This window comes from Haplochromis burtoni, unplaced genomic scaffold (genome assembly GCF_018398535.1).
Source record: "Haplochromis burtoni strain Fernald_Lab_line unplaced genomic scaffold, NCSU_Asbu1 Contig_177, whole genome shotgun sequence".
In the NCBI taxonomy this organism is placed as follows: Eukaryota; Metazoa; Chordata; class Actinopteri; order Cichliformes; family Cichlidae; genus Haplochromis; species Haplochromis burtoni.
The window spans coordinates 1,121,346-1,145,100 of NW_024582538.1; the positions used below are offsets into that span (position 1 = coordinate 1,121,346).

The 23,755-nt window shown below is 39.6% G+C and overlaps 1 protein-coding gene across 1 annotated transcript; it reads right to left on the reverse strand.

The window, feature by feature from the left end:
• Positions 1 to 1,271: 1,271 nt before the first annotated feature.
• Positions 1,272 to 23,755, reverse strand: crbn (cereblon). The gene is made up of 11 exons (XM_005943956.3): positions 23,614 to 23,755; positions 23,242 to 23,354; positions 22,905 to 23,107; positions 21,529 to 21,678; positions 18,534 to 18,696; positions 15,976 to 16,038; positions 15,788 to 15,872; positions 14,358 to 14,473; positions 11,184 to 11,248; positions 8,016 to 8,147; positions 1,272 to 6,598 (listed from the first exon to the last, which is right to left on the reverse strand). The coding sequence occupies exons 1-11, from the start codon at positions 23,684 to 23,686 to the stop codon at positions 6,415 to 6,417; spliced, it is 1,347 nt and encodes a 448-aa protein (XP_005944018.1). The 5' UTR covers positions 23,687 to 23,755; the 3' UTR covers positions 1,272 to 6,414.

A 23,755-nucleotide genomic window follows, 5' to 3' on the forward strand; every position in this document is an offset into this window, starting at 1 on the left:
TGAGAGATCTTACTCCAACTCGGAGGGTGGAGACAGCCACAGCGACGAGAGGCTTTAGGCAGCCTGTGAAGCATGCTGGGACTGCATTTCTGCAACTGTTGTTGAGTTTTTTGTCTGAGTGAATTCCTTAAAGATACATCATGGGGGGAATTCAAATGATTTACTTTCATGTTTTTTATTTGGTTACACATTACCGTTTGGTTTACTTCTTTCTATTTAGTCACTTTGTTAGTGTCTGTTTGCCTTTATGTATCTACATTATTGTGATCAGCCAAAGATCTCCTTTGTCTTTTGTCTGCTTTGTCACCTTTGGGCACTTTATGTCACTTTATCTTATCTCGGCCTTAAAAAAAGTCAAGTTGTTTAATTTTATGTTGCATTTAGTTTAGTTTTTGATCTTTTTGTAAATTGTTTTTCACATTTTGGGGGTAGAGTAAAACTTACATGTGCCCTTCACGCTGCATAAGCAGAAAAGGAATCCGGTGCATGTCCTCAAACGATGTCACTTGAGTCTGCATGGCACAGGCGGAAGAATGGAAGTTTTAAAATAAACAAGGAAGTTAGAGAAGCGTGAGCTTGTTAGGCATATTCTTATAATAATCAGAAGACTGGGGATATATGCTTGAACCCAAATTAGCTGATAAAAGAATGTTTAAAAAAATCTTCATTTTGACATGATGGCATCAAACAGCCGCTGCAGATTTGTCTGCTGCACATCCATGATGTGAATCTCCTGTTCCACCACATCCCAAAAGATTCTCCATTGGGCTGATACCTGGTGATTTAGGTACTCGGTCATGTTTAGGGAACCAGTTTGAGATGATTTGAGCCATCAGACAATGGGTACAGTGTGGTCGTATAAGGATGGATGTGGTCAGCAGCCATACTCAGGTAAGCCGTGGCATTGAAACAATGCTCAGCTGATATTAGGGGTCCCCAAAGTGCAAAGAAAATATTTGATACCATACCAGCAGCTATCCAAGGTGTTGTTTACACTAAATTCTGACACTACAAATGTCACAGCTTCTTTTTTCCCCCCAGTTTTCTGTTGTCCAGTTTTGGTTTGGTGACAGAAGAGGCACCCAGTGTGGTCTTCTGCTGCTGTAGTCCATCTGCTTCTAAGTTGGACCTGTTTTGCATTTAAAGATGCTCTCCTGCATACCTTGGTTGTAATGAGTGGTTATTTGAGTTACTGTTACCTTCCAATAAGATCAAAGCAGTCTAGCTATTCTCCTCTGACCTCTGGCATCAACAAGGTGTTTTCACCACTACTGGACATTTTCTGTAAACCTGAGAGATGCATGTGTGGGGAAAGTACCATCACTTCAGTAGTTTCCGAAATGCTCAGAGCAGCCTGTCTGGCACCAACAACATTCAAAGTCATTTAAATCTGTCTCCCTTCTGATGACCAGTTTGAACTTTTGCAGGTTGTGCACCTGCCTAAATGCATGGCATTGCTGCAATATGATTGGCTAATTAGACGTGTGTTTAAAAGTGCTGAGCGGGTGTACCTAATAAAGTGACCTGTTAGCATATGTGTAATATATATAGATAGATATACACACACAACACATACATACATACATACATACACACACAGGTATATATATATTTTTTACAATATGAAACTTATGTGAGAATAAAAACCTCACTTTAATTAATAATAATAATGAGTCAGCTGTCATCAATTTGGACTAATTGTAAAAAAAAAAAAGAAAAAGTACATTTAAACTTACTCAAAAGAAAAAATTAAAGCACTTTACCAGTTAGCCTATCAATGAATATCTACATTTATATCTAAACAAATTCCAATAGAGAACTGTAGGGAGGATTTTCTATATTTACGTGATTTTTGTTGACCACAAATCGAGGAACGACTTTACAGAAACTGGTCGCAGACGACTAAGGGAAAAGCACCACCTCATCATCCCTTTCATAAAGGAGGAAAGAGAGAAACAAAACAACTGCTAAAGCCACAAAACAAGCTGACCAATATGCAAACAACAGTATGCTAAATATTTGTTTTCTGTGGTGTAGCAGTTTAAACATTTTCCTAACAAGCCTCCCCTCCTGGGAGGACACAAATCCCCTGGGGGTTGCATCTGGAAGGGCATCTGGCGTAAAAATCTGCCAAATTAAATACTGCAGAGGTTCCTGCTGTGGTGACTGTGAATAATTTGTTTTTGTTTTGAATAATTTTTTTGTTTGTTTTTCAAATGGTCATCGTACGGTGCCTTCCATTTTTCGTATAAAAATGAATGAAGCTGTCTAATGTTTTACAGAGAAAAACAAGGGGGCAACATTCATGACAAAATCATACTATGAGAAATATAGTATATGTAAGCATTTATTCTTGGAGGCATGGGTAAATTTTACTTATGGGACCTGTATTTTTGCTCAACTTATGTTAAATTCATAATGACATAGTGTAATATTTCATGTGTTTTTGTTCTGAGGGTGTATTAACCTCATTTAAGACCTGATAATGACCAGAAGATCTGGGATGAGGTGTTTTTACTTTTTAACCACGACCATAGGTCACGTAGTCCACGTGTGAAACCAAGTGAACATTTTTTTTTTTTTTTTTTACTATAAATGCTCCTCTCCGATGGGCCCTCACGTTCAAGGCCACAGTGGCTGACAATTCTCCGCTCCCATACATGGACTGATTAGATTCTCACACGTGCTACAGAATATCAATGATCCTCCAGCCACGTGCATCTGCATAGTTGCACGTAGTCACATCTGCATACTGCACGCTGCAATGAAGGCGCATGGTAGTTGGTTAGCTCTACCTGCATGTTACAGCTCAGCAGATCATCTCAAAAACCTCCCACAGATGTCCTCTTTAGACAAACATGTAAATCAGACAAGAGCTACTGCTTGGAACCTGCGTGTTTATTTAAATTTGTGGTACAACGAATGGCTTGGTGAAACGAGCAAAGGCTTTTGCAAACAGATGATTTATCCAGTGAAGCATCCAGGTTATAGTTTTTAATATGTGAGTGTAAATCAGACGGCATGGCAAACACTCAAATCAGTTATATGATGGAGAATATCATCAAAAGATCACAAGACAGTCATTTAAATTTCTGAGCTCCTCTCAAAGCGGATATATCTGCTCGACGAAACAAAGTGTTTTGATATGAAATATGAAGATTATGAGTAAAAGCTTAAAAAATAAATACTCGGAAGCTCACATTTTCAGATTTTTGAGGGAACAGCAATAATATGAAGATTGGTGATTGGATTACATCTAGATAAACTATTAAATAACAAAGGTATTTCCCCACCAAGTATCAATACAACTCTGTACACTTCATGTTTCAGCAGTAAGAATAACAAGGATGAAATTTGAAATTGTAAGTTGCTCCCCTTTAGAGAAATAGATTCTTTTTTGAAATGGGCTTGTTTGTTTTTTTAATGCTGAGAGAAATATGACATGTCTGTTAGAAGAAAGCCCAGAACCAGCTGCTGGTTAGGTTAGCGTGAAGACTGGAAACCAGTGAAAACAACTAATGTGCCTCTGTCCTAAGGCCAAAACAAAAAAGAAAAAAAAAACAACTTTGTACCATCATCTCCTTTCTTTAAAGTTTAATAGTTAAGTAGTAATATTATGAGCCTCTGCCTGATTGAACCACTAATCTTGCTTTTCAATTTTTGAGTTAAATTACTGTCACATACAAGCAGTTTCCTCCAGCTTTCTGTTTAACAGACAGTGGATGTGGCTTAAAGTGGCAATAATTACTTTAAATCCTCATTAAGAAAATGTGGATTACATAATGTACACATTTACACATTTGCCTGACAAGCAAACAATCCCTGGTTAAATCCCAGGAGGAGAAACATATCCCTTTGGGGTTGCATAAGGAAGGGTATCAACTGTAAGTCAAATATGTGGTGGCCCCCTTTGACTGATGCAGCAGCTGAAAGTAGCTATTACAATGTAGTGGCTATCAGAGGCTCCAATGATAAAAATTCTATGACTCCATCCTGAAAGAGCAGAAAGTATACTTGATTTAAACATGGCCAAGCACCTTCTGTCCCTTAAAGGACTTCTCCCGTTCCTGGGCAGCTTCTGTCTCATGACGGCTTTCTGGAAGACCTGTTTGGATCATTTGTACATCATTTGAGGGTAGGTGTAGCCAAATTTAAATGGGATATGTTCCTCGAATGTTTGGCACCAGTTCGCGGAGGTCTCTGGCTCTCACTGGATGAAATCGTAAGCAAACATGATGTTTCACCAAAACCCACAGGTGTTGCATGTGGTTTTAATGTTCGTCTGCAAATACTTCCTATACACTAGCCCAACTTGAAGAAAAACTGTGGCTTGAATAAATTAGCTGCAGAGCTGAGACAACTTTTACTGTGAAGGTGAACTTTCTCTATTTCCTGTCTGTGTCACACTCACACACTTCAATTCAAACTACAACCACAGCAATATGCTAGCAACCAAAGCAATCACAAGGAGATTTTGGTCAACTAGTTGGCAGTTTTTCTCCTGGTGCCTGCTGGTTGCCATGGGGTCACTGAATAGGCCTGCACAACTGGATCTTTAGCAACCACTTCCCCAGCAGCTACCATTAACCCCCAGCAACCACTCTCAATCAGTCAGGAAATGCTCATTTTTCCCTTGTAACTGGTGGTTGCTAGATGGTTGCAAACCAGTCTGTAGATGCGCATACTACTATAGCTTACACCAGGCAGCGATAATAGAAGACTGCAGAACAACCAGAGTAACAATCAAGGGTAGAAAGAAACAGGGGTGGTGATAAACTATGCTGGGGTTTTTTTTGTTGTTGTTGTTGTTGTTGTTGTTTTTTTTTTGGGGGGGGGGGGTAAACAGAAAGTGTTGCAGTTTTTGCAGCATTGCTGGAAGGGTAGAGGGGTAAAGTTAAAATGTATCTATTGCCACTTTAATGTGATCCACAGACATGAACAATGTTTTCCTCTCTCAGCAGAAAAAGTGAAGAAAAAGACGCGTTTATCCAAAAAATGATGTTCTCTATCCAAAAACATGTCATCAGACAAACATTCGAGATGATTTCTCATTGTGTTACTCAGCTTACTCATAAAAAGATAATTTCCTAACAAAGAATCAGCAAAAGAGTTTTGCAAAAAAATAAATAAATTAGACTCTACAAACAGTCGGTCGACAGCCATATAAACAACAAATACTGCCTCAGTTTTACCGTACATAAATACAGACGTGAGCCATTACCCTTGCAACAGAATCCTGAAAACTGTCACCCTACAAACCCAAGAGAATATTAAAATAATAATATTAATAATAACTCTTAAATCTTATCATCGTTTTGCCTTTCTGAATCCGATTCCTCGCACTTCAAAAGACACCGAGCTGAAGCGTAGGCACACCATTTTAACATACCACGCGTGAACAAACTAAAAGAAGGGTAAATGCTCCTCTTGCTCTGTCTCAGTGGGCTTTGACCTTTGATAAACAGTCTGCCGCAAGGCACCAATGCATCGCTAATTTTCACTCGTGCAATCAAAGATGATACTCGTCTCCAGATGGGATAATGAGTCTCTAGTGAATACAAAACAGACACAAGATTATATCAGATATATTACACAATATCATTATTGTCACTTCAGTTTCTTTTGTTTCGAACAAAACAAATCCACTGTGATAACAAATTGCAGTTTCACCAAACATCAATGAATATGTTAGCTTAATTTCCAACCTTCTTGCATACAAAAATACATCCGCTGTAATTCCAAAATTCAAAATATCTCCTATCGTGACAGATCTACACATACATGAGTGCACTCTCTTTCTAACAGTTTTCTCCACCGGTCTCTCGCAGCTGATAATAATATTAGAAATCCTATCTGAGAAACTCACAAAGGATCTGAATGCTAGACTATTAAATTACTGTGTGTGGATTTTACAACAGCTTAAAGAGGCCATCGCAGCTTGCTGACGACATCTCAATTTTAGCTGCATGCAGCCAGCTAAGACAGAGGAGAGGAGGTGAAGGTAAAGAATATTATGCATTCAGCGTCCCCCTGTGGGTCTGTGTGTTCTTCTATTTGGAAAACAGCTGGAAAGAGGTGCAGATCAGGCAGCTGCATGCTGGGATCTTAACCACATATCATGGTCTATTCTGCAAGTCTCAGTTTGACTCTCACTCTAACAGACTGCTTTCAACCTCGACACTGCCTCCGCATTTTAAGAACCTTTTAGAATAATAATTACATCCAGCCTGTTCAAATATGCACTTAAAAATTGCCATCTGAAGGCCAAAATGACCTTTCTGCTAATATGCTGAATTTGTTGCCAGGGGTGACAGGCATTGTGATTGAAGAAACTGCAGCCAGACAGTGGCTAAAGATGCAGACTGTGGGAAGTTTGCAGGAATTTTCTGAATGAGGCAAATAGATGGTCTGGTATCACAGACAGAAGAGGCGAGAACCCTCTCTGCCCTCCTCCCCTTCACTCTGTGGGATACGAGGGAGCATGGCTGAACGGGTCAGACCCCAGAAACGAGGTGGAGACAAGTCCTTCTTGGTGGCTGTGAACTTCCAACCCATGTGGGATCCGCAGGTTCGACACTGAGCAATCGTCCAGGCGTACCTGAAAGCAATTAAAGTGCCACATTTTCACATTTGTGATCAGTAGTGCATACAGTACTGTGTATACTTTTGGCACTTTGCTACAAGCAGAAAGCCTGAAGAATTGTTGCTCAGGACCACTTTAAAAATTACAAGGAGGTCCGGCTCTTTGGAGGCAAGAAAACAATGCAAATAAAAAAATAAAGTGCAACTTAAGACTTATGCACTGTACTCTATTGCCGCATGATTAGATGACTTCCAAGTTCCAAGTTAATGCCAACACAGTCCTCCCTGTGAGTGTGCCATAAGAATAGATTCAACGATGTCTCAGTAAAAAACGCGCCGAATCACATGTACAGTAAAGGTGAAACATATAAATGAAAACTACGTACAGAAAGTCAAATATACCTTGAATTCACATCACTAAGAGGTTCACAGTATTACTCTGTAAGCCCAGAGTCAAAGCAAAAACAAAACAAAAGCAAACCATGTCTCAAGAAACTTCTAGAATAACTCTGTATTATACTGGAGTAGCCCATTTTATCATGTGGCAGAAAAAACATAAGTAGTGGTTTGCAACTACAGAAACTGTTGATTTTGCTCATCTGTGTATCAATATTCAGAGCATGCACAGCTGCTGGAGTTGTTTATGTGTACATCTCTCAGATGAGTCGGAATGAGGTCAGATCACGTTTGCACTGAAAAGTAAAATTGGTCTAGAAGTCATTTGTGTCCAAACTCATTCCTCTTAACAGTGTGACTGTTTTAGTCTGCGACAGAACCAAATCACAAGTCCCACTCTGGAGTCTGATTCGCCTGGTCGAATCTAAACCTCAACTTCTAAAACTCTGAAACAGATTCTTACAGGTCTGTTTAATTCTGTTATCATTCACCAAATCTCTCACAGTGTAGTTCAGCGATACAACCTTAAAAATATCTTAAAATTTTAAAAGAAAAACTGACATTACTGTCAGCATAAAGTGCTTTGCACAGGTATCATGTTGCAGGAATTTAAATTGGGTTATTTAATTACTAAATGAGCCCAGTGACAGCCTGATGGCCTGTCCAGGGATTACCCTCACTTCTGCCCTATGGCAGGTAGGACAGACTAACACCCTGTGACCCTGAATGGGAAAAGCAGGAGAAGAAGGATGAGCGGATTATTAGTGTAAGTAATTTGGAGGCTTCACTGACTGCAGAATCCAAGATTGCACAACCTGAACATGCATAAAGAGATGCACCATTGATAACCAAGTTGACACAAAGTACAGTACAAAGCATATTAATTTCAGGCACTGAGCAGTGTCACAGCAACTTGCAGCTACACCAGATGCCATTAAATTCTAAGCCCTGGGCTGTGAGGTATCAAGAGATGTGTCTCTTACTTAAAACATCCATTTATGGAAAGCACACTCATGCTGTATGCTAAAAATATTTACCCTGGAAACCAGCTGTGCAGCGTAGATGGCCTTCCAACCAGGTTAAGGTTGTTGGCTTTGTAGACAGTCAGCGTTTCGTGGACGTAACCGTGAGGGTTGACGTACGCAGCCATGGGGCCGTACAAGGACAGGCTGCAGAGAGAGGCAGAGAGAGAGAGAGAGGCAGGTGGAAAATGTGTGAATTCAGTAAACTGTTGAGCCAAAACAAAACATCATGAAAGCGAGACACTGAAAATGAAAAGGGGAAACGGGCTTTAAGAGGTCTAAAATTGAAAATGCCAAAAAGTTCAGCTGTGCTCATCATTTTTATATTAACAATAAAGACAAATTTTCTGTCTTCATCGTTTCCTTCTTAGAGCATTTTAACTCTTTTGGGTAATGTTTTCAGTGGAGCTTCTTAAGAACTTTGAATCTCATCAGTGCTATTTTCAGCTAAGCTAAAAATGCAACATAAAACTGCAGGTGTACGCATGACTCACACAATTTTAAAAACTGAATGCTTGACCACTAGATGGAAGGACTTTGGCTCTGATATACCGTGAAGGCATTTTACTGGCATGGTTGGTATCCACTTCCTGCCTTAGTGGGAGAAATCACCTCTCTCCTGTTGGTCATGATCTCTTTCAGAGTGACAGAAGAATATGAAAATAACATGAATCTTATGCTAAGACCTTAGCACCACCAGATAACAACCCATTTGGTCTGATTACACAGTGGCATCATTAAAACATGGAGAGAGAAAAAATGAGGAAATGTCTTTTAGAGGAGTGGTGTTCATCTCCAGGACCAGTGAAGCTGTTATGTTAGGCTGAGGTTAAGGCTTCTTATGATGGGGGGGGGGGTTTTGCCTTTATTTGTCATCTACCTTTAGCTGGAGGAGAACATTTGCTCCTTTTCATGGAGCTAAGAGTGAAATTTAGAAACTCAAAAGGACTGCGCAAAAGTTTCAACTCATCCCTGGAGAAAAATGGGAAGAAAGTGCAGTGATTTATTAAAACATGTGCAATGATACAATGAAATACAGTATCTAAGGTAAAATAAGAGTTTGTAAAATGAGCTTGAAAGTCAATATTTACTATGATCACCTTTATACTTCAACACAGCCTGAACTTACTTATGAAAGCTTTCTTCTAATTTATTTAAGGAGTCTTCAGGAATAGTTCTCCAGGCTTCTTGAAGGACATTCAAAGAGCTTCTTTGACTGTCTTTTGTTTGTGCTGTCAAGATTATCCCACACTGTTTCAATAACCTGGAGAGGCTAAGCCAAGGCTGATATCGTTCCATTGTGCATTTTTCAAATTTGGATTCGTCTTTCAGACTTTCCGATATTGTTCATCTGCTGATGTTACTTCAGCCTGTCATTTCTTCTTTTGTCCTGTCCAGTATTCCTACATTTCTTTAAGGACAGACCATAGACAATGGCAGGTTTTCCTAATATCTCTTTGCGAATCACCTTGTTGGTGCAAAAAATACTATTTTATGCTGTAAACTGTATTATCTGTGGCATTTATTATAGAGTCAACAAAAACAAATGTGATTAAATTATGTGCTTTGTAGTAGGCTGCCAGTAACAAAGTACCTAAAGATGCCATTTAAAATTGGTTGTTTGTATTACGTCTAGACACAATACTGGTTCATCACTTGAGCTAGGTGTCTTTTTTATGCTTGAATGATCCATAGGTCAGTGTTACGTGGCTTAATAAATAAAAACATTCCTCTCAAAATGGTCAGTTACAAGGTTTACACTGAAACGGAGTGAAAATGTCGAACGGAAAACTTCCAAAGACCTTCAGAAAAGTCTGAAGAACTATTGCTTAAAACAACTTGAAAAGGTTACAAGAAAGTCTGGCTGCTTGGAAGCAAAATATAAAGAAATGAAGATGACTCGAGACTTTTGCACAGTACTGTAAGTGGTAAAATTGTAAATTGACTGATTCTTGTATAGCTCTTTTCTACTCTCCTGGAGTACTCAAAGCGCTCTATACAACATGCCACATGCACCCAATCACACCCATTCTCACAAGCACTTTCTCTATACTGAGTGCTTCCTAACTACGGTCACGCACATTCATACTCCGATGGATGCATTGGAGAGCAACTTGGGGTTGCTCTCCGATGCCCAAGGACACTTGACATGCAGACTGGAGTAGCCAGGGATCGAACCACCAACCTTCCGATTAGTAGGTGACCTGCTCTACCGCCTGGCTGCTCTACCGCTACAGCCAGGCGGTAGAGCAGCTCCTGTACAGCGCTAAACCCACACCATGAATAAGGTTTAAAGTATCAAAAGCCAAACACAATCAGAAATGACACATCAAAAGACATTTTGATGTCCCACACACACAAACACACTAAGTATAATCAGCCCCAAAAACTTCATTTTCAGTCAGTCTTTAAAGCGGTAATTTGGTTACATTTAATGTACTTCTGCTCTGGCATTGAAAGAAGATGCATTAGCACCATACAGTATGTAAATTCGTCAGAGGCAGTGCTTCAACTATTAGTCTGCTTGCCTCTCTCACACATAATCACTCACTGACTCAAATTATATGGATGACAAAACAGAGAGTGCACTTTTCTCATAAACCCCTAAGAATGTTCTGGGCAATTTCATGACTGTTCAAGGTTTTTTGTGTCACTGTTGGACAAACAGATTAACCATTACACAGCAAACCGTCAGAAAATGACATTATATAACAGTGTGCATATAAGAGACTGTGTGAGTGAGGAGGTGTAGAGAAGCACCACTTACTTTCCTGATGTAACCCCAGAGTTTACGTAACTCTCAGACAGACAAATTGGTCTTAACTTTGACGTGCTAATAATTTCAGTGATTACAATGAAGAAAAAAAACCAAGAAGAACTTGGATAATAAGACCTAATAAAACTGTCATAAACCTCCACCCCCAATTATGCCAGCTGCTCCGGAAACAACTCAAAAAACTATAAAAGTCTACTACACTCCATTATTGTTAAAAGCAGGAAAAACTGCCGACTTGAACATGGAAATCTGTGAAATCTGTGAAGTTGGTTACATCATCTTTTATTCTATTACTGAATCCAAATTTCCAGTGATGTGAGAAGGATGTTACTAGTGCTGAGACGGAACCACTATGTGCTGATCACTATCAACTACTATTTTAACAAAAATCAAAAACAAGCGCTCACCTGAAGATCTCATTTTTTGTGGTGATTTCCGTGTCCTGGCACTGTTTACAGCACAGCGACGTGCACTGAGGAGGAGGAGAGAAAAGAGGGTTTTAACAATATGTATACATGTCACATATTTTCAAAGCAAAGCGTCCACTGTTGAGGCTCATTGAGGGCGTTATATTAATCATGCCATTCGTCACGCTTCCACAAATGCGACTCAAAACATGGCCCGAGCTCAGGTCACGTCAGTGTCGTTGGTGAGAGGGATTATTATCCTCAATCAGAAAGAAGGGACAACAGATAATGGGCAAACACATTTAACGAGCACTTCACAAATCAAGCTTCAGCTTCTGATTCAACACAAGAGCGACACACTGATCACTGTTTATATAAACATGCCTGGAAAAACATTAGGCATTAACATTAACTTACCATCCTCCTCCTGAATCAGTCATCTGAGCTTGCTAACCAATTAGATGTTTGTTTGTTTTTCTAATTTTACTCCTTATTATTTGGATTTGGCTAACTGACTAGAGCCACACCTTTTTTTTTTTAAAAAAAACCATTTTTCATTCACAACATAGAAAACATGTTAGTAAATCAGTCTGTAAATGACTAAGAACTGACGAGAGGAATGTTGTCCTATTCTTCTCTGAGTCATTTGATGTTACGTACTGTATGTTTACACTGAAGAACAATTTGTTGCAGATTGGTGAAGGCCAGCCCATCTTTACTTCTGAGGAACTCTACCTCTCTAAGGTGCTTTTTAAAAAAAAAATGTTATACCCACTCATGTTACTGGCCTCTTGTCAATTTAATTCATTAGTTGCAAAATGATTTCTTTTTAGTACCTTGCTTCCTTTCCCAGACTTTTTTTGTTTTCATCCCAGCTTTCAGAGACGTGGTGCTGCCATCAAACAGCTTAACATATCCTCTTACCCCAAACGGTCGCGGCAGATGGCCACCCGTCCAGGCCAGCCTAGTTCTGCTGGAGGTTTCTCCGTGTTAAAAGGGAGTTTTCCCTTCCCACTGTGGCCAAAGCGCTTGCTCATAGGGGGTCATATGATTTTGGGGTTTTTCTCTGAATTTATCATTGTAGGGTCTACCTTACAATATAAAGCCGCTATGAGGCGACTGTTGTTGTGATTTATATTTAATATTTTTAAGTACCTTGATTGCAATCTTTTTTTTAAAATTTGTTATTAGATTAAGACCCTGATATCATAGTGTGAGCCACTACGACATCAGATGTGTTGTCCATTCAGACAGCCGCCGGTCATGGAAGAAAGGTGAAGAGCATATCAGGATGATTTGTGATGGAAGTAAAAGGAAAGGTGGCAGTGAGATCGGGTGTGTCATATACAGTTAGGTCCATAATTTGTTGTAATTAAGCACCTTTACACCACCACAGTGAGTTTCAAATTAAAGAATCAAGATTGTAGACTTTGAGCTTTAATTCCAGACGCTTCAAGTCCTGCATTAACTGTGTGGGGATTTCAGCCATTTTTATACAGTCTCCCATTTTCAGAGACTCAAAAGCAACTGAAAAAAAAATTACATAATTTTAATAAGGAGCCTAAAGTCTAAAACTCATGAAGAAGACTCTTGATTGGAGAACCTGACAGAACCTGACTTAGTTAGATGATCTTAACTTACATATATTACATATACTTTATTTCTCATTAAATAACGGGGAAAAGGCTTCAACTAGCCTTGTCAGTCAATCGTCCAGTTCATTTTGTACCTCTGAAAATGAGGGACTATGCACATAAATTGCCAAAATTCCTAAACAGGTAATACAAAGCTTTCTGTAAAAAACCTTTGAATGAAAGCTAAAACGCTGCACTTCAATCACTTCAATCTTGAGTACATAAAATCCACTATGTTGGTGTACAGAGGCAAAATGACAAGAAATGTCACAGAAACATATGGACTCAATTGCAGGTTCGAGATAAAAGGTCAGGAAGCAGAACTGTAGGTAGTTTCTCATGCTAAGGAGATTTACACTGGGAATGAAAATGATGGACAGGATTAGGAATGAGCATATTAGAGGGAAGGCTCAGGGACAAAATGGAGAGGAAGGAGAAATGATGGTTATCTTTAAGAGAAGGTTATTAAAGTTTGAGCTTCTGGGCAAGAGGGGGAAAAAAAGAAGGCACAAGAGGTTTGTGGATGTTGTGAGAGCAGACAGTCAGGTGCTGGACATGTGACAGAGAAAGACAAAAAAGACTGGGAGAGATGAAAATGGATGATCAACAGTGTGGAGTCCTAATGGGAGTATCTAAGAGAAGAAGGAGTAAACAATGTGTGTTTGATGCTGATGAAAGCCCCGTGAGGGCGTAACCCGTCTCCGTATTAACCAATACGCTACACAATATAGGAGCTTTAATGCAACTCCTCTCCTTCCCTTCTTTGATTTTACTCTCATTAAGCACTCACACATAGCTTTTTGTCATCCTCTTCAGATGAACACAAACAAAGTAGCTATTGCTGTTCTCCACTGAGCATGTGTGGAACATGTCTTCCTGTGCTCAAGTATAGCAATGACTCAAGAGGGCCTGAAGAATAGTCTCTGTAAATAGCGGACCTGACTAAAGGGATTAGAAGAACAGCTACCAGACCAGAGATGATTTCAAATCATCTGGAGTGGGAGTTAAATGTTTTTGCCAAATGTAACAATTACGAAGCAATTTCAATCGCAGCAAAGTGATGAAACCACTGACCAGCATAAGTGTCCTTACTACAAAGCCATACTGCTAACACGGCTAAAAACAACCTGTGACTGCTTTGGCCCACATGACTGAGTAAAAGCAGATCTACAGTGGCCAGAGTGCTTTGTTTTGAGTTTTTTTCTTTAATTGAAATATGGATAGCTCTCTTGCTGTGTCCAACCACTCCTTAAAATCAGATCAACCCCTTCAAGGTGACAAACAGCTGATGTTCACTGCATGCTAAATACCGGTCCATTAACCTTAAATGCTGCAATGGCTGCTTTTGACTCTGAAAACTGAAATATTGCAGCACTAACACATCTGTCAGCCCCCATCAGACATGGTTAAATATAACAAGACACACCAGAGGGACACTGTGTGCTCAGTAAAGCACAAGTAGGAATCTTATCACTGCATAAGACAAATTATGTCTGAGGTTTGGGGCAGGTCAGCGAGGCTGTTGGTGACTTTTACTTACCCGATCCATAATGTCTAGCTCACAGCGAAGTCTCTGGATGGCGCTGCCAATCTTTAATAGCTGGAGCCGCAGAGCATCATCTATGGGCAGACAGGCTGCTACTCTGTAGGAGAAATCTGACAGAGCGTAGACAGAAGGACAAGAGAGCGATGAAATAAAGAGGACAGAAAGTACAACGAACACAAACAAATTGCGAGTGTGCATGTTTACATACAGATGAGGACAGAATTATTAGCCCCCCTAAAAAAGTAGTTCCCAATGGGGATTGCGTACCATATTTTACTTTGCACACAGAAACAAAACAATTTCACAAGAAACAGAAACAATCAGGTGAAAATTATTAACCCCCCTGATGCTAATAATCTATTGCGTATCCTTTTTTCTGGGTAACACCTTGCAGATATTTTGTTGTGGTTTTCACACACGTCTTCTGAGCAATCCCAGCCCATTCTTCTTTGGTCAATCTCCACCACCCCCTCCTCCTTCTGGTCTTCGGTACACACCATAAATTTTCATTCGGATTCAAGCCAGGGCTTTGTGCAGACTAGCCAGTAATGTTCACTTTGGTCTTCTGATAGCAATTCTTCACCAGGAGCCATGTATGTTTTGAGTCACTGTGCTGGAAGACAAAGCAATGACCCAGAACCAGTTATGCTGCTGACTGCTTTCTTTTAAAATCTCCATGTCTTTCTTCTTTATTCCTTCCACCTTGATGAGATTCCTAGTTCCAGATGCACCGAAGAATCCCTACATGACACTCCGACCACCATGTTTCATTTTGGTGCTCTCTGGGCTGTCCACCGCTCTTCTTCCTCCAGATATAAGCAACGTTTCTGTGGCCAAATAGTTCTGCGTAATCTTTTTACAGGTTGTCATTAGCATATTTCAGTCTGGTTTAAAAGTGTCTTTTTCTACAGAAGTGGAGTTTTTCCCCTTCAGCAACCTTGCAGTCCATTCCTGTGCGGCGTTCCAGTGAGTGTCCTTTGATCCTACAATTTCTGACTTTGCTAAATCATTTACTAGTGTCTCTGCATTTTGTTCTGGGGTCTTTAAACACATTTCTCACTAGTTTTCATTCCAGAGCCTTTGGAAGCCTTTTTGGCTTCCTGCCTCTGCCAGGCTTGCTCTGTATTAATAGCTCTCTTTGAATTTATTATTGATACGTCTCACTCCAATTCGTGACTCTCAGAAAACCTTGTATATCCATCTCCTGCCTTGTGACCATCAACAATTCCTTTTCTTAAATCTAAACTTATTTATTTTATTTTTGGCACAACACTTTCTCAAGTGACATTCTGCAAAAAAACTAGTGTGTTTAGAAAAGCTATGTAGAAATTCCCCTTGACTTCATCACTTTAATAATAGGGGAGGTAATAATTTTGTCTGCATCTGTACCTGTACCCTCTGGAATAAAATCAACATAGTCTGACCTACTGCATTCGCCGGGAGGGAATCATCCTTCAGATTCTCATCCCATTCGTGAAGCTGTTTCTTCACCCTGTTCATAAGCGACTCCTGTAAGGTGAACCACCAAAAGCCGAGAAATCTTGGTTTATATTCATTTGTGTGTCATGTTTATATATATAGAGGAGGAAGTGCCGCGGGCTGCAGTACTTACTGAATCATAGAGTGCGTAGACCCAGGGTGGCCATGGCGTCAGACTGGCACAGTGAAACTTTCTCTGTGGTCAATAACACATGTATCACTTAAATCAAATCTAATCTGATGATTATGGAAGCAACACAAGATCCGTCCCTTTGTCATATAGAGAAGTAAAAGTAGCATGTTCCAGGTCACGGTTTTGCACATGGGCTACTTTCACATCCAGTGTTAATATCACCTGCACAGATACCTTAACATGTCATCTACTTATTCTCCTTTAACAGTAGACATTAACATTTTCTCCTACTAAAACAATCTAACACCTGCCAACACATCTGCACTAAGTCACTTTCTCTACTGTTTTTAACTATATTGATTTATTTCACATCTTTACATTATGAAACACATCAGCTGCAACAACTAGTCAATTCATGTGAGTGAACTGGATTAAAATGAACTATGTACTAACTAAACACACCATAGGTTATATGTACAGGTTGTATTTGGAAATGTCAAACAATAAAGATTAGCATGCCCAACTTCAAACATGCTGAACCATAAAAATATCAAGCTAATTCAGCACTCAGTTAAATGTAGGCAGTATTTAATATTACAAGACAGAAAAAAGATGCTTATCTTTTTTTTTTACCATTTACAGTTTATGGAGGTAAAAATCCCAGAATTTGTGGACAATGACACATTTTTTGCAATTTTGCCTCAGTACTTCATCACAACAGATCTGAATCAGACAATCAAAATGCGTTTGAATTGGCAGGATTTCAGCTTTAATTCAAGTAGTTTTACTAACTGCATTAACAGTTTAGGAGTTAGAGACGTTTTTATCTTGGGGTTTTTTTTAAAATTGTTTTTAATAACAATTTTCAGGGGCTCAGAGGTAATTGGACAATTGACTGTTAATCAGTATAATGGGCAGATGAGGTCTCTTCCCTCGTTGGCGAGATGTTGTTGGAAGTGAGGGAGGCCATCATTAGACTGAAAAAAGTAAATAAACCTACGAGGGACAGCACAAACTTTAGGTCCAAATCAACAATCAAAGGCCTGAAAGGCCACAGACGACCCCTACCAAATGATCATAACCAAATTAATTTAATAGCAACATCTGACCAAGTCAAGAACACTCAGTGAGATACAGTTGCATCATTGTCAAAGTCTACAATTAAGAGATGACTTCATGATTGGGAAAGGAGGATTTACAAGAAGGTGCAAACTACTGGTTACACTAAAGAACAAAAACACTGATAATCGCCAATGGTATGACTCACCCTAGTAGCAGAGACACCTGTGGGATCAATTTCAAAACCCTACATGAACTTCTTCTTGTGTTACTGCGTTTAAAAGATTTTCAGAAAACTTGACCTTGGGCTCAAACTCAAGGTCGTTGAGATTTTTATTAGCTGCACCCACTGTATTAAATTCAAACATTGCCTCATTCTCGAGTTCATCCCGCTAACTGTGATGACGACAATACCCCTTCAGCCATAAGAGGACAGATTAGACTTTCCCAGAAAACATCTAAAAGAGCCCGCGTCGGTCTAAAATAAGTTCTTTGGACAGATGAACCCAAGAAGAACTTGTACGAGCTAGGAAGAGAAAAGTATGGAGAAGGAAAAAAAACAGCCCTTGAGCCAAATCAAAATACATCTGTGAAACATAGTGCAGGAAGTGTCATGATACAGGCATGTATCGTTTGCCAGTGGAACTGGACCACTAGTGTTTATTGACGATGTGACTGCTGATAGAAGCAGGAGGATGAATGACTGATAAAAGTGTACAGGGCTATTCTGTCTGCTCAGATTCAACCAAATCCTGCACTTCACACTGCAAATGGATTATGACCCAACACATACTGCAAAAGCAAGCTGAGATTTTCTCAAGGCAAAATATTTTAGATATTCTTCGGTGGCCAAGTTAGTCACCTGATCTCAACCCAACAGAGCATGCTTTTCAGTTATCAAAGACAAAACTAAAGGCAGAGAGAGCCAAGGTCTAGCAGAGGATCTCAGGGGAGGAAACAGCTTTTGATTATGTCCACAGACTTTCATCAAGTATTAAAGACATTCCATGTAATTAACATTATGTTAGTTTGTCCAATTACTTTTAGGTAGTTAATGCAACATTTTAGGAAAAAAATGTGATTTGATTTAAAATCTACTGTGGTGGTGTAGAGAGGCATAATCTTTTTTATGTCACTGTCCAAAAACCTTTGGATCTAACAGTATAGGATTAGGGTGGGATTCAGTCTCAGGGTGAAAATGCTCATTTTGCTCATGATTCAAATGGAAACTTCACCACATATTTCTAGTAATTCTTTGAATGTATTTCAGGTCTTCACTTTCACACAAAACTAGGCTTTGATTATTTGAACAGGCACCGACTGATCTGATGTTTTACTGAACAGTTTCTCAAAGTGGAAAAATACATTTTGCATCTTAGATGAGGAAATTAATCTTAGCTTTCTTATCACTGTCATCTGATTCAAACATCTCCAAAAGTAGAAACTGTTACTTTTAGAAAGCGCACACAGATTTCACGTTTGTGCGTGATTCTCTGTACCTGTTTGTAGTTATTCCACCAGCACTGAGCCTGTTTGCAGCTCTGACTTGGAGGTTTGGAAGAAGGGTGCATGTGGAGCCTGGAGAGAGGCGTTAGCTGCACAGCGGAGAGGGGGTCTGGAAGGATTCGTTCTGGAAGGATCTGCACTTTAGCCTGTTTGATCCTGAGAAGAGGAACAAAAGCAGACAATAACAAAGACCCGTGACACAAAAGAAGGGAAATGTGAATGATGACAGCAGAATATGAGTGAAACTGAGCAGGCGAATAGTAGATTAAACAAATGGTGCACTGGCCAAACACTACATTACAGGATGTTTGGATCATTGAGGTGATCACAAAAGGTACCATCTGGGTTTTTTCCCTCACTCGACAATAAGAAATATTTTGCCAGTGCCCGACACAGATTATTCTCAGTGAACTTCGTGCAGAGAAATACAAAGCAAAGCCAGACCACAGAGAAACAAGAAACGCTGCCTCACAGCTGTAGGGCTAAATCAATGTCTGTCCAGACTTGACCTTTTAATCTGATCTAAAATATAATTACTAAGCCATTTCATTCCTTTACACATCTGAGAGACATTTTGTCATAGTCCCCTCCCAAAAAAAAGTAATAATTCAGACTCAAATATCAAATTATGAGCTTCCACATAATGAGCTTGGTGCCATTCTCAAAGAGGGGGGACAAAAGTCAAGAGATTTTAAGGGTTTGTTAACTGGGGTGTAATTTCTGTAGCATGATACACATTTTGTTTATCAAACTATATAAAATATTGGGAAAATGCACAGACCTCTGTCAAATAAGGTAACACAGACTCACTGTCTCTACTGGATGTGACTGATAACCCTCCACCTCCACCCATGAAAGGCAGATTCTTATCCCTGACACACCCTACAAATATTTCCCTCTGCAGGAAATCTTAGAAACATTACAGGGAGGATGTTTAGTGAAATAGAAAGAATAGACAGAAAAAGTACAAAGTATATTTTAATTTTAACAAGAGAAAGAGCAGACTGCATGTAATTGAGTGATTGATTAAATGCTGTATTTTCCAAGAGTCACAACAGAAGGTCAACACAATCATGGCAACCACTGTATGTGTATTATATAACCTCAATTAGAGAAAAGGAAAATGCCTTAATAAAGCCTCATTTTTATGGACAGTATGTGCCGATGATTTCCAGGGAGGATGTGGGTTAATATGATCTATTACATGACTTCAATAGATACATCTTTATCAATGCTTCCTTTGTTTTCAGTCCAAAAAGACAATATGCTTTGCATTTACGCAGCTGCAACTGAACTCTGGAATAAGTCAGAAACGTAAATCTGTTGTTGCAACAGCCCTCTTCACAAATTTCAACATGTGAGGATGATTCTAGAGGCGGTGAAAAAAATATTGCTATAGCATAGTATTGTGATTGTGATTTTGTGTGGTGATATTGTATGGATCTGGAGACACTAAATATTGATATTTTATTAAATACATTAAAATACTCTGGGAGTACTATGCACGAGAGGGCATCTCATGCATCATCATCATCCTGTGATAATGTTAGCCAAGTAAACTTACATTAAATCATCTCAACCGAAAAACCATCCAACACTGGACACGCTTAGCTTGACAAAGCTACTTCCAAATTAAAAGCAAGCTAATGACTCAGTGACGCAAGTAAAAATAGGACTTATGGTGGCGAGATGGTTGCCCAGAACTTGAGTGTTGCACAGTCATGACCACTTGTGCAGTCATAAGGCGAATGCACAGATCACCCAATAGGAGACAACCTTTCTGCAAACAGTCACATTCTGATTTGAACTGACTGCAGTCACTCACAGAGAGACTGTTAAAGGTTTGCACAGACATGCTGTCTAATTTATAAATGCAGACAGTTTGCCATCAGTCTGAATGAGTCTTTGTCACTGAGCACAACTCGAGGGGACTCGACACAACTGACTGTCAGCTGGTTGTATTCTGGTTATTTTCCAATAGAAGAGGAAGACTGCTGAGCATAAATGTAATAGTTAAATGTGAATTTCAGTTTATGTAGACAGCAACAGATTATGCAAATTTCAATGATTTACCATTGAATTATTAGAAACAGATTGCATGTAATTGCCAACTTGCCCCATTCAAAGGTAGACTGATTACAGACTTTTAGTGATAAGTGTTGTTATGCTTGACAATCTCATTTTGCAGCAAAAAGAAAAAAAAAAAAAGAACTAAAATGACATAACATTATCTTACTGGATAAAAGAGATACTTTGCAGTTGATGATAAATTGCAATATACAGTATGTTATTAAAATACACAACATTTTGCAGAATGTTCAAAATCATAATATCTCATATTGTATAGTGCCTGTTTACCACCTCTTGGTAATATAGATAGGTATAGAGCTGACATCACCTCTACACATCCACATGCACATCCGCGCGATGCTGAATTGCTGTAATCTCTGGTTTCCACGAACAAATGTTTTAAGAAACTACATTTCTTTTAAGTAAATCTATTAGAGACAGCCTCCATGCTACTTGTTTTGAAGCAGTTTGTGACGCAATAAAAACCTGTGTTTCTAGTTGATTTTATCAAGTGTTAGATTGCCCCCTAGTGGTCAAATACTGTGTGACTGTTGACGGTGTGTCTCTGTGCCACTATTGACATAGTTTTCCTTCTCATCTAAATGTGCTTCTGACTAGGCTGAAAACCTGCAGGTATGCAACTCCTGTAGAAAACAGCTGTCTCACTAAATGCAAGAAACAAAGTTTCCTTTTTTTACTGCAGAAACTCTGAATTAAACAAGAAAAATGTTTTGCACCCATTTTCTGTTCCACAGCTGGCTGCATTTTTTTCCTTTGCATATATTTGATTTCATTTGGCATTTTTTAAGGGTTATGTGTGGCTTTGTTGATTTGTCGCACATCTTTGAACCAGGGATTGGCAGTAAGAATTCAGCCCCCACCTTTGGTTTAATGCTTTATGAGGGAACTTCAACTTACCCATCTGCTTGAGTTCTTATCTCGTGGACCTTAAATCGCTGCCTCCCTATAGCCTTCACTTTGACTGTTTCAATGCCGTACTCCTGCTCCTCTCTGTATGCATAGATTTCAGCCGTAGTTCCAAACTCTGCATCCGGCTCACCTGTATCGCTGCAGACACACATCAGATGCAGAAATTGAAATGAAATGCTGAGAATTATCCACCAGTGACCCACAAGAAACAGTTTACATAAAGAAGAGTCATGGAAATTTGCAGCTGTGGTCACAAGGTTACACACACACACTCAACGTGGACATGAATGCCATAGTAATTTTGGCTTAAAAAAACAACAACAAAACAAACAAACATTAAAACAAGAATTGGAGTACACAAGCCTGAATTTATCTGGGATTTTCTATAACCCATTTTCTATAATCCACAGAGGATCTGCCACTCTTCTTGGCAGAATTGTTAAGAGTGCGTTTCAATTCATTGATTGGTATGGACCTGGCTTTTAAGTGTTGTCTATAAGTTTTCAATTGATTTGAGGTCTTTAGAAAGACCATTCCAGAAGCTTTTACCTGCTTTAGCCATTCCAAAACAAGTTTTTGTGTGTGTTTGGGATCATTACCCTGCTGAAAGATGCAATTCTATACAAGTTTTAACCATCTAGCTGTGAGTGAGTTAAAGTTGAAGAATTTAGAGGTGGTACACTTTCATTATTTCATGTACTTTGTGCCATGTACCAGAGCCACAGGCAACAAAACAAACCTGGACCATGATGCTATCACCACCATATTTATGCAGCTAGTACTGTGTTACTAGGTTTGCAGCCTCACCTGACGCCAGTGTCAGGTAAATAACATGTGACCACACCCTCATGCAATCACCTGAGGTGCAGGAAAATCTAAACACCTGTGCCACCATAACAAATAAACAAAACATAAACATTCATTTTGGTTTTATAGTGAGGTCCTTGGACTTTCCCATTGTTCTAAGTATTGGTCAATCCTGGGAAAGAGACACTACCAGTTGTAGTCAATCGTGATCAGAAATGAGATATTAATAGACCTAAGACTTGTCAGGTTAAAAGACACTGCATAACCTTGACATATTTGAAGATTTAAGTGAGTGTGTGTAAGCCAGAGTGTATAACTTTAACCCTCCATGGATTAGAGAAAATCCAAAAATAATTTCAAACTTCTGATATAGTTCAAAGAAATCATTAAAAGCCCAAAATTGCAGTGACATTCATGCCTATGATGAGTGTGTGCAACCTTCTGACCACAACTGTATTTTCTTCAAATGAAAACAAAGAAAATGCTTTCCATTTGTAGGAGTTGTGCATCTTTCCATGATTGCCAGCATACACAGAGATTTTAACAGCATCACACACCTGTGTGCGAGCACAGCAAAAGTGCGATCTCTCTGGATGACGCTCCTCATCATGCTGACCTCCTGCGGCCTGAAGAGCTGCAGAGGCAGCGTCTGGCCCGGCACCAGCATCACAGCTGTGTGTGGCAGCACGGGAATGGTCTGACAGCTGTCGTCATCGTGGACCGTACGGCCATGAAACTCCTCCATGTCTGAACCCAGGTACTGGCACACAAAAAGGGGGTTAGATTAACACAGCAGCTGCAGAGAAACTAAAACTCTGAGAAGGATCACATGCATGAAAGCAAATCATGTAAAAATAGATGTTAGAATAAGAGAGATTGTGATGCATGACTCACTGAATGTGATGTGGGAAGACTAGGGTCAAAGGTGATGATGTTGGGCTTTTCTGCCTCCTCACTGTCTCGATCTTCGGTCTCCATGTCATCCTCCTCTTCCTCCTCCTCATTGTCTGTCACAGCGCACAAGTGTACACAGAGAGGCTAAGTTAGGTAGCTCGTTGACAAGCCTTAGACGTAAAAGCTTCACCTTAATAAATCGCACTGATGGCATAATTGAAAAGAAAGCGAAAGCAGAGGGTTGAGATAGTGAGTGTGATCACTAACAGTGGCCTGCTGTGGAGGTGTGTTAGCTAGCATTTAGCAGGAGGAAGAGAAACGCACTGTCCCGGTGAAAACACCGAGCAGGCTTTCGGTCAGCTTAACGGGTACCTGGTAAGAGCTGTAACTGGTTCCCCATGTTGTCGTTGGCGTTGTCTTCCCCTCCACCCCTCTCGTCAGCCATATCCTTGTGTTTACAATACTAAGTCTTCTTCTACGGCGTATCAATGTGCAGGACCCGCTGGAAATATAG

Coding starts and splice junctions, on each gene's coding strand:
- crbn (XM_005943956.3), bottom strand. CDS start 23,686: ATGGCTGACGAGAGGGGTGGAGGGGAAGACAACGCCAACGACAACATG. Junction 23,108..23,241: donor GTCTTCCCACATCACATTCA/GTGAGTCATGCA, acceptor TTTGTGTGCCAG/TACCTGGGTTCAGACATGGA. Junction 6,599..8,015: donor CTGCACAGCTGGTTTCCAGG/GTAAATATTTTT, acceptor AATTGCTTTCAG/GTACGCCTGGACGATTGCTC.